General features: G+C 58.7%; 1 protein-coding gene across 5 annotated transcripts; it reads left to right on the top strand.

The window, feature by feature from the left end:
* The first annotated feature begins 1,767 nt into the window (after positions 1-1,767).
* SLC25A45 (solute carrier family 25 member 45) lies at positions 1,768-10,585 on the top strand. 5 transcript variants are annotated; one of them, XM_082748550.1, is made up of 6 exons: positions 1,768-1,930; positions 5,910-5,953; positions 6,163-6,234; positions 6,527-6,712; positions 8,889-9,147; positions 9,298-10,585. In XM_082748550.1, exons 4-6 carry the CDS (start codon positions 6,548-6,550, stop codon positions 9,564-9,566), a joined length of 693 nt encoding a protein of 230 aa, XP_082604676.1. In that variant the 5' UTR covers positions 1,768-1,930; positions 5,910-5,953; positions 6,163-6,234; positions 6,527-6,547; the 3' UTR covers positions 9,567-10,585. The 5 variants fall into 5 exon arrangements, with proteins under 5 accessions (XP_082604676.1, XP_082604674.1, XP_082604675.1 ...); XM_082748548.1 differs by lacking the exon at positions 1,768-1,930 and adding an exon at positions 4,018-4,955; XM_082748551.1 differs by lacking the exon at positions 1,768-1,930 and adding an exon at positions 5,393-5,537.
* Positions 10,586-10,641: the final 56 nt, after the last annotated feature.

The following is a 10,641-nucleotide window of genomic DNA, read 5'->3' as shown; positions in this document are numbered from 1 at the left end:
AGGCAGCAGCCGTACTGCAGCGCCCCTGGGCCATGACGGGTGATGGACTCTTTGCTGGGGTCAGAAGACTGGGTGCCTGGCCGGGCTCAGCCTGGCCAAGCCCCTTCTCCGGGCCCCAGTTTCCTATCCTGTAAAAGGTAGAAGTTGAACTCAACGACCGCCAGTGAGTCTCGAATTATATGCTAGAAACTCAGGCCAAGCACACTTGATTTTCCAAGGAGCAGTCACATTAGTCCTCTCTATCTTAGTCTGGAGACCTTGATCTGTTCCCAGGCTGGAAAGAGACAGACAGGAAAACCACCTATTCCAAGGTCAGGTCACCAACATGTCCTGGCAACACCAGCATGTGTATGTGCTGCTTCCACCCCTGCTCCCTTTCTCTTGGAGCTGACTTGTTTGTGCCTCATTATTCTCCTGTGTGCTGTGGGGAAGCGGCATGTACGCCTGATGTGGAGATATCAGGGAGAAAAACAGGTCCGTGGGGCACCTTCCTGAGCCAGAAGAACCAGAAGTCATTCTAGCCACAACAATGGGCTGGATGACCAGGGATGGGGGTGCATAGCAAAAGGGGGATCACCCTGCCCTCTTTCCCCAGCATTGGAAGGCAGCCCCATCTCCTAACCCAGCCCGTTTCCTTAGTATAAACAGCTCTTTCCCTGCCCTCCAGGATCCACGCTACCCCACACTTGAACCCACTGCAACATGTCTTCCTTGCCTGAACTAAGGACTCAAGAAAGTTCCAATGTGAGCTGGAGAGAAGAGTGAGCAATAATCAGCAACTCCTCCAGGGGGCGCTTGGGGGGGCTCAGCCAGTTAAGTGCCTGCCTTTGGCTCAGGTCATGATCCCAGAGTCCTGGGATCAGCCCCACATTGGGCTCCCTGCTCAGGGTGGAGGGAGTCTGCTTCTCCCTCTCCCTTGCAGATCCCTGGGCTTGTGTGCTCTCAACTTTCTCTCTCTTTCTCTCAAAAAAAAAAAAAAAAAAACAAAAAAAAAACAAGCATCTCTTTTCCAGGTTCTAAGCTCTGAGACCCTCAGACCAGGATACGATGGCTTGGTGGGCTCCCTTATCCAGCCAGATCACAGTGGGAGCACAGTTCAGTGTCACTGAGTGCTTACTGGGTGTGGGGTCTGGGCTAGGGCAGGAAGTGAGACACTGCCTTGCCCTCAGCAAGCTCAATTATGGTTTAATTAGAGGTAGAGAGGGGGAAGAAGTAAGCCCAGGAGAGATGCGTATTTCTTTTCTTTAAGTAATTTCTTTTATTTATTTTTTATTTTATTTATTTTTTTAAAAGATTTTATTTGTTTATTTGACAGAGAGAGAGAGAGAGTTGCGGGAACTGTGGGAGCGTGGTGAGGACCCCAGGGAAGCCTGGGGCAGTCAGAGCACAGCAGGCGAGGCTGGAAGATGGGGTGGCACCTGGGCGTGGGGGTTTGTGTGTGGTGGGTTTGACATGTGATGAGGAGTTTTGGGGGGTTGTGAGCTAGAGTGGGATGAGGTCGGAGCTCTGCCCGGCCAGGCAGAAGACGGGCCTGGTTGGATTTCAAGGAGAAGAGTCCAGCCAGGGCTGGGGCTGCCCTTTGGCAAGGCTCCAGTGAGGGGTTGTGGTTCTGCCTTGAACTGGGGGTGGGGCCCATTCTGATGTGAGGGTCGCCAGGCCTTTAGAGCCAAGTGGCCTGAGACTCCGCAATCAGTTGGGCTGGTTTCCTGCTTTCAGAAGCAGGAAAAGATCCGCCCCCCCCCGCCCCCACCAAGGGCCACAGAAGCGATTGCCCACTTGGGAGAGAGCGACCAGCAGAATGAGGACAGCAGCCCAGCCCTCGGCAAGGAAGGGCACTGGGGCAGCCCAAGGAGCCCCGGGCAGCTCTAGGTGGAGGACATCAGAGATGAGCCCTGCTTCCTAAAACCCGTCTACCCATGAGGAAGTAGCGGTGAGTGGGTTCTACTTTGGCCACAGCGGGAAAGCAGAAGGGTGAGTGGGACTGGTCCTTGGGTATCTGACAGGGAACAAAGAGTTGCATGATCTGGAGAGGCAGGTAGGGATATTGTTAGGACTTCACATTCTTTGGGGCCCTTTGGAGATGGGGCGAGAGAAGTGGAGACCCAGGGCGGGCTGGGGGGCTGCCCACTAATGCTGTTCCCTGCCCCTCACCGTTTACTCCTTCATTCTTGTGCCAAATATGTATTAAGCACCTGTCCTCTGCTACGTGCTGTGCTGAGCCTTCGGGATAACATCAGTGAACAACAGCCAGAGGTCCCAGCCCAGACAGACAACAAGTCAATTCCTTGTTGCATCAGACAGTCACGGGTGCTGTGGAAGAACGAAGAGGAAGAGCCAGGGCAGGGGCACCAGGAGTGTCTGAGTCCAGGCTAGCCCAGGCCACCAGGGAGAGGGAACAGCCGGTGCCAAAAGCCTGAAGGCAAGAGCCTGTTGGATGAAGAGAAGGAGGCCCGGGAGGCTAGGACAGAGTAACCAGGGCACGGCCAGAGATGAGGTCGAAGGACTGTGGAGCTGAACGCTGAGGCGTCTTAGAGCCTGAAGGACTTCCGTTTTCAGTCTGAGCAGGAAGGGACCCTTGCAAGGTATGGAGCAAAGCGCAGACGCGGTCTGACTTAAATTTCAGCTGAATCCCTTTGGCTGCTAGGTGGAGAACAGACTGGAAGTGGGCAGGGGAGGAGGCGGGGAGGCCAGGCAGGAGACGAAGCGGAGGCCTTGGTGGCTTTGGGGCAGGGCGCTAGCAGAGGAAGAGGAGAGGAATGCTGGGATTTGGGTCCTGCTTTGAAGGCAATATTAACCCAGTTTCCTTATGGGATCGTGGGGAGGTGTGAGACAGAGGGAGGAGGCAAGGGGGACTCCAAAATTTGGCACCCACATTTGGAGACTTCACGGATTTCTATGGGTGGTGACACCTGCGCCTTGTTTCTGTGTGCCCTGAAAAGAGGACCCCATCCCGGCCCCACTTCTCAGCAGACCTACGAATAGGATCTGACAATATTCCGTGGCCGGGGATGTGAGCAATACATTACATCAGCACCCCCCACCCTGTAAAGTCTGTTCATGTCAGACACTCATGCTCGGCAGCGACCTCAGCACTTGGGTTGTCCATGTCCCTGGGTCTGCCCTGATGCTCCGCCCTCTGCCCTGACCCACACCGTGTGCATCCACATCCATCCGTGTCCTACCTCCAAGTCCGCGGGACTGCCGCTGGGCTCCCTCGCCCTGCTGCCCAGGAATAACTGAAATGTCATGGAGCCGTGATCCTGAACATGACCACCACCACCCCACCCCTGCCCCACCCTGGAAGCCCCCCTTGGATGACCTCCAGAGCATCCCAAAGGACACGGGAGACAGAGCCTCAGGAAGCACGGGCCTTGCCACAGATCAGCCGAGATGGGAACTCCAGTCTGGATGACATGGAAGCCTCTGCCCGCCCCCCCCCCCCGCCTTAGGCAGAGAGAGAGGATGGGAGCAGGAAAAATAAAGGTACCAGGCAAGGTGGGAAACACAAGGCATGAGCCATCATCTGATTGGTAAAGAGAGGCAACAAATTTTTAAGTGATGTAAAATATCACTTTCAAAACAATAGCGAGGGGCACCCACTCAGTGGGTGAAGCCTCTGCCTTCGGCTCAGGTCATAATCTCAGGGTCCTGGGATCGAGCGCTGCGTTGGGCTCTCTGCTCAGCAGGGAGCTTGCTTTCCCCCCTCTCTCTGTCTGCCTCTCTGCCTACTTGTCATCTCTCTCTCTTTGTCAAATAAATAAATAAATAAAATCTTAAAAACAAACAAACAAACAAAAAACATGGGGTGCCTGGGTGGCTCAATGGGTGAAGCCTCTGCCTTCAGCTCAGGTCATGATCCCAGGGTCCTGGGATCGAACCCTGAATCAGGCTCTCTGCTTAGTTGGAGAGCCTGCTTCCTCCTCTCTCTCACTGCCTGCCTCTCTGCCTACTTGTGATCTCTGTCTGTCAAATAAATAAATAAAATCTTTAAAAAAAAATTGAAAAAACAAAAACAGCGAGGAGTGAGCGTGTTTAAGCAGACCCAGCTTGTAAGAAGCCGGCGGGGGAGCGGAATCCGAAGCGTGCTAGAGCGTGCTTGGTGTACTGGCCGCAGGGAGGGTTGGAAGGAAGGAAACAGAGAGGAGGAGAGACGGATGCAGGCCTCCCTGCGTGTCACTTTAGATTGTCGTCCACAGAAAAATGGGCTTTCATAACCCCAGCGCTGAGACACCAGCCACCCTTGATAACCCCTAAATCCCCAGCTTGCCCCCTGGGAGGGAGGCCCGGAGAAGAGAAGTCTGTGCACGAGGGAGGCTGTGTATGACTCACACAAGGGAGCCGGGGAAGCTGCACACCCCCCTGGGAGAAGGTAGGGCTTCAGGCTAGGGATGGGAGTCACTCCTCTCCGGGTTGTGCCCACCCTGTCCGCTCTGGGGTTCCCAGGGCACTGGGACCGAGCTGGGCCTGCCCCATGGTGGCCCTGCTCCATCTCTGCCGGCCTGGCCACCAGTCCCAGGGGGTTGGGCTAGCCAGGCCAGACTGGACAGGCAGGGCCTTGCCCTGGACAGGCTCATTAAAGCCTTGCGGGCTGGGGCAGCCCTGGAGGCTGGGGCGTAGCTGCCTCGCCTGGTCCCATAGCAAGGCTGCAAGGCCATCATGTGCCGGCAGGGGGCGGGCCACCCGCCACGATCCCTGCTCTGAGATTTCACACTCTGCACAGGCCTTCTCCACCGTCAGGGCCACCCATGGTGGCTTCCTCCCCTCCCGGTGTGGAGGTCTGGGCACTGGGCCACCCTCCCGGCCGAGTTAAACATTAGTGGGAGGTTATCGGACAGGCGACGGGGAGGGAGATCAGGGACGGCCAGACGCTCCCTAGTGTCTCCTGTCTGGAGCCACCGGTTCCCGCCCCTGCCAGACAATGCCCGTGGAGGAGTTTGTGGCCGGATGGATCTCTGGTGAGACGTTTTTCTTCCTTCTGCTACGTGCCCCCCTAGCGGTCTGTCACTGCCAGGGGACATAGAAGGAACCGAGACCAAAGTCTTGGTGGCTTTGGAGCCAGGGGACCAGCTCCCAGAGCCTCCTGGCAGCTGCCTCGGGGGCGCGGGGAAGAAGGTGCAGGTCTCTAAGCTACGCGGCCCTCACCTCCAGGGCCACGGTCAGCCCTCTCCCAGACACACCTGCAGACCTTCACCGAGAACCCCACTCTCTAGGCCCATCCTGTGGGGCTCAGAAAGGAATTTCACCTTGGACCCCTGCAGCTGTCCTGCCTTCCCCTCTGGGCCTCTGCCCTAGTTTCAGGCGCCGAGGCCAGCTGTGTCGAGGGCCCAACCCGGCTTCTGGGTGTCCCTCAGCAGAAAGAGAGGGACATTCCGAACCTGCCTCCGGGGGCCAGCATCTGCTCTGGGGGGCAAGATCGGAATGTGGGGAGGTGGCCTGGGGGCTGGGCTCTCCTCCTCGGGGGGGGGGCAGCAAGACGCCGTTGGGCCCCCAGCTCCGTACTGTGAGTCTGAACCAAGGCCCCGTACTCTGCAGCAGGCGTGAGTGAGAAAGGGATCAGGCTGGCAGGGACGTGGGAGCCCTGGAGAATCCGTCCCAGGGCCCCACAGGAGAATCTGTCCCAGGGCCCCACAGTTAGATAAGCAAGCAGGACAGTCAGTGCTGGACACTGTGAGGACACGGCGTCTGTGGCGGGCTCCTCCCTTCTGCCTGGGTGTCCTCTGGGAACAGCATTGTCCCCTGGTCCCCACACCTCCCTAGCCCAGAGCTTGGCGTGGAGGAGGAGGCAAGGGGGCCTGCGGGAGATCTTTGGAGTCCGGCCGGAAGGCCTGGCCCCATCTTCTCCTGCCCGAGCTCCCCTCTCCTCGGCCAGGTGCAAGGGGTCCCCCTCATAGCCTCTTCTTATCATGCAGGAGCTCTGGGCTTGGTCCTGGGACACCCTTTTGACACGGTAAAGGTGAGTCAGTCGAGGGGAGGCAGCTCAGGAATGAAGGCTGTCACCGGAACCAGATGTCACCATGCCTCGAGAGCAGGGCCCGGCTGATGGGCAGATTTCCTATCAGTCCTGCGCTGCTGCTATCCTGCCGAGCAGAGCGGGAGCAGCCAGAGGCTGGAGCCATCCCTGCCCATCCCTCCTGGGCTGCCTGCTCTGTCCTCCTCACGCAGGTGCGGCTGCAGACCCAGACCACATACCGGGGCATCTTCGACTGCGTGGTTAAGACTTACCGCCATGAGTCGGTGGGTGTCTCGCTTCTCTGGGGCTTCGGCAGGGGGAGGCCTCTGGGTGGTTGGCAGCAGCTTTCTCCTCCCCCAGTGGGGCTCTGCCCCTGAAAGAGAGGAGATCAAAGCTGGGGGTTCCTGGGAGCTGGCTGTGCCCCAAGACTGTCCCCAGCCTCAGCCAGCCTCAGCTTCCCTTCGGCAGGACTCAGGACTGGTTTCTGGCCAGAGGGGACCCTGTCAGAGTGAGAAGGGCAAAGAGGGAGCCCCCTTTCCCCCAACTTGGCCCTAAGGTCGCCTTGTCTTTCTACAGCTTCTGGGCTTTTTCAAGGGAATGAGCTTCCCCATTGCAAGCATAGCCGTGGTCAACTCCGTGCTGTTCGGGGTCTACAGCAACACGCTGCTGGCGCTCACAGCGACTTCCCACCGGGAGCGGCGGGCCCAGCCTCCCAGCTACGCGCATGTCTTCCTCGCTGGCTGCACAGGAGGCTTCATGCAGGTGAGAGGGAGGGGAGGGGGCACATATACACAGGTGCTTGCAAGCACGCACACGCAGGTGTGAGTGCACACACACGTACCTCCAGAGTGGTCTGCCGGGCTCAATGCTGTGGGAAGACCTCTCTGCCGGGGGATCCATTGCCCTGGAGAACTGATAGTATTGACAGAGCCCCGAGCCCAGCTCCTCCAGTGCTGGCGTGGTCCTGGCAGCCCTCCAGCCCATGCCCCGCTCAGCCCTTTTGCCTGAAGCTTCAACAAGGCCCCAGTCCATAGACCTCGCTGGGAGAGGTCTGGGTATTAATCATTAAAGAGCTCCCATCATTTAGTTTTGGTCTTTGTTCTCAGCATTTAAGGATTGGGCTTTCGATTGGTGGGGAGGAGGAAAGAGGGGCCTCCAGACACGGGGGCAGGGGCAGCTGATTGCGGAGTGTGAGCATAGAGGCAGAGGGACCTGTGCCTGACTCTACCCCAGCCTGAGGCGCCTGAGGTCACCATCTATTCGGCACCTGCCCTCATGCCCCTAACACACTTTCTGGGGCAGAGACCAAGGACAAAGGACAGAATTAGGTGGCTCACGCCAGTGAATTAATGATTCACGAGATAGCCGCAGGGCCTGGCTTCCCTTCTGTCCCTTCTTGTGCGGAGCACATGCCTGCATATTTCCCAAGCCCTGAGACCGGCACGCCACCAAAACAAGGAAGAGAAGTGAGACTCCATGCTAGCGGCTGACCCAGCCAGGCCCAGCTCCTAAGTCGCCCTCGTCTCCAGCTCTTGCAAAGCCGAGCGGATAGCAGAACTGGGGACTGTAGGCTCACGGATGGGGACCGGGTTCAAGGTCCAACAGGAACCCCGATTGTCATCAAGCCCATGGATTCAGCTTCCCAGGATCTTGGATTAGAAACTAGATTTTAGTGTGGCCTGGGATGGGGAGCAGAGGGGCCCTAACCTGCCCCTACTCACTCCCCTACCTTTGGCTCAGCCACTTCTGCATCATCAGGAGCCCAGGACTCAGGGGCATATCCCCTGGAGAAACCCTGAGCTTGGCATTGCCCACAGGCTCTGAAAGGATGACATCAGGGTCCCGTCTTAGAGGGAGGGAGCCCAGTCTACCTTCCTGCGCGGGAAGAAGTAAGCAAAGTCGGTCTGCCATTGTCCGAACATCGCTGCCAGAGCCGGCTTCCAGGGCTAAGGAACTAAGCTCATGTACTTTCCACGAAAGAAACAAAACCCACAGAAACCCCTTATGACATGCTAACTTCAACCTGACCTCAGATCTCATCTGGACTCTTTTTATTTTTTTTTTTAATTTTTAAAAAGAATTTTATTTATTTATTTGACACAGAGAGAGAGAGATCACAAGTAGGCAGAGCAGCAGGCAGAGAGAGGGGGAGGCAGGCTCCCCGCTAAGCAGAGAGCCCGATGCGGGACTTGATCCCAGGACCCTGAAACCATGACCTGAACCGAAGGCAGAGGCTTTAACCCACTGAGCCACCCAGGCACCTCTCATCTGGACTTTAACAGCTGACCTTGACCTTCTGCATCCTTGACTCTCACATTAGCCCCCGGCCCCAACTTCCCTCCATATCCACCCAGAAGTGCTAACAGTGCCTCTGCCGGGTGATGAGAGTCCTAGGACCCACAGAACCCACCATCGCCCAGCTTCTGTTGGGACCCTAGTGGTTGGGGGTTTGCAGGAGGCAGGAAAGACTGGCCCAACGCTTGACCCCCTCCGGAGCCTCTGAGAGGTGTCCCGTGGGAAGTACAGGGAGGAAGAATCTAGGAATTGATTCTTCAGGCCGGAAGTGACCTCCTTTAGTCTGGGGAGGGGTCAGACCTGTCTCAGGGACCCAGACTGAATGCTTCCTTCAGACCCCATCACTGCAGGTGCCAGCTACCCCCCACCCCAGCTTTGGGGAGGCTTCTTGGAGAAGCAATCCAGGATTGTCTCTGAGCATGTGCCAGGCAAGTTCGGTGCCGTTGTCCGAGGAGATGGCAGTGCCGCCAGCTGTCCGGGGCCAATGCTAAGGGTGGCGCCCGGCCTGTGCCCAGCCCTGCCGGCAGCGGGAGTGGCGAGTCTGATGGGCAGACGCGGCCCTACTCTGCCCTCCACTATCCTCTTGTTAGGATCCTCCTCGCTCGGAGCCCCACCCAGGCTCTCGGTGCTTCCTTTCCTCCAGGTCTACTGCTTGGCCCCTTTTGACCTCATCAAAGTCCGGCTACAAAACCAGACAGAGCCGAGGGCGCGGCCGGGCAGCCCCCCGCCCCGGTACCGGGGTCCCGTGCACTGCGCAGTCTCCATCTGCCAGGAGGAGGGGCCCCGGGGCCTCTTCCGGGGAGCCTGGGCCCTGATGCTGAGGGACACCCCGACATTGGGCATCTATTTTGTCACCTACGAGTGGCTTTGCCGCCAGTCCACACCAGAAGGACAGAGCCCCAGTAAGTGGACTGCGTGAGTGGGAGGCGGACATAGGGGAGTGGGGGAGGGGTGCTGGCCTTGGCCGCGGAGGATGGGGAGGAAGCCCAGGGACTGGGTGGGGGGGTCTCTTCTCCTTGGTCTGACACCCACCTGGGCTTCCTCTGCCCCAGGCTCAGCCTCGGTGTTGGTGGCAGGGGGCTTCGCAGGCATCCTCTCCTGGGCGGTGGCCACCCCCTTGGACGTGATCAAGTCCCGGATGCAGATGGCGGGGCTGAAGCACAGGGTGTACCGGGGGGTGCTGAACTGCATGGCGAGCAGTGTCCGGCAGGAAGGCCTGGGGGTCTTCTTCCGGGGGCTGACGATCAACAGCGCCCGCGCCTTTCCTGTCAACGCCGTCACCTTCCTCAGCTACGAGTACCTCCTGCGCTGGTGGGGCTGAGCGTGGCCACGTAGTGTCCCCAGCTCCCCCGCCAGACCCCCGCCCCACCGCCCAGATGCGGGGTCACGGGGAGCGCACCCGCTTGCTTCTCCAATTGGAGAGGCCGGGTCTTTCCTGATGGGCAGGCAGCGGCGGAGGGCCTGGACTCCGGACCCCAGGGCTGGCTTCAGGCTCCCAGCACCACTTGCCTTGGCTCCCGTGCTCCCCAGGGCTGTGAAACACTCTCAGTGGCCCCTGGTGCCGGTGACATTTGGCCCGACCTGTGACTTCACCCCTCAGAGAGCTCTCAGAGCCGGCTCTCCTGAGCGCTAATGACCCCCTGGATTCCAGCACCGCATCCTCACCCACCCCCCACCTGCTCCCCCAAACTGGAGAGCAGCCTTCTCTCCCCTGCTGGTCCAGAACCCTTCAGTGGCTCCCTTGGCCTGTGGGGAAAAGCCCCACCTCCTGGGCCCTCTCCTCCCTGGAGGCTTGGGTGGCCCTTGATCCCTCCTGGCCAGCAGAGGGCAGCACGCCCCTTGGCTAAGCCCGCCCCTTGGCCCAGGCAGAGCACTGTCTGCCAGAGTCCTTCCTGACAGGCAAGGGAGTTCCCCCTTGCTCCCCACTGGCTGTGGGGTTTTCATATCACCCCCTACCCCCTCCTTTATTCCCCAACCCTCGCCCTGCCCCCCCATCCCTCCCACATCCCACCACATGCCTCTATCACAGCCCCGGGTTTCTGATTTGCTCCTCAACCTGGCCCCATGACACAGGGAGCTCCTAGAGATCAGGGGTCAGACTTCGGATCTGTCCCCCCACTCCGGCCACCACACCTGCTTCCTTCGTCCTGACCCCCATCTTAGGTTTTGCCTGCATGGCCCCTCTCGCAGTGGTCCCAGAAGTCAGGAGCCACTCCTCCCGGGGTGTCTCCCGTCTCCTCATTGATGGCGTTTATTTTCTTTACTTGTCTCAATTGCTAAGCGGCAATGACAAGAAAGTTTGCTTGAATGGCAATAAAGCTGAGCAGAGTTTGTACCCACTAATGTCTCCATCGGGTCTGAGATCCACCCGGGCCCACCTTATGGTGACCTGAATG

Source organism: Mustela nivalis (assembly GCF_964662115.1).
Source record: "Mustela nivalis genome assembly, chromosome: 9".
In the NCBI taxonomy this organism is placed as follows: Eukaryota; Metazoa; Chordata; class Mammalia; order Carnivora; family Mustelidae; genus Mustela; species Mustela nivalis.
This window is presented reverse-complemented; position numbering and strand designations above follow the sequence as displayed.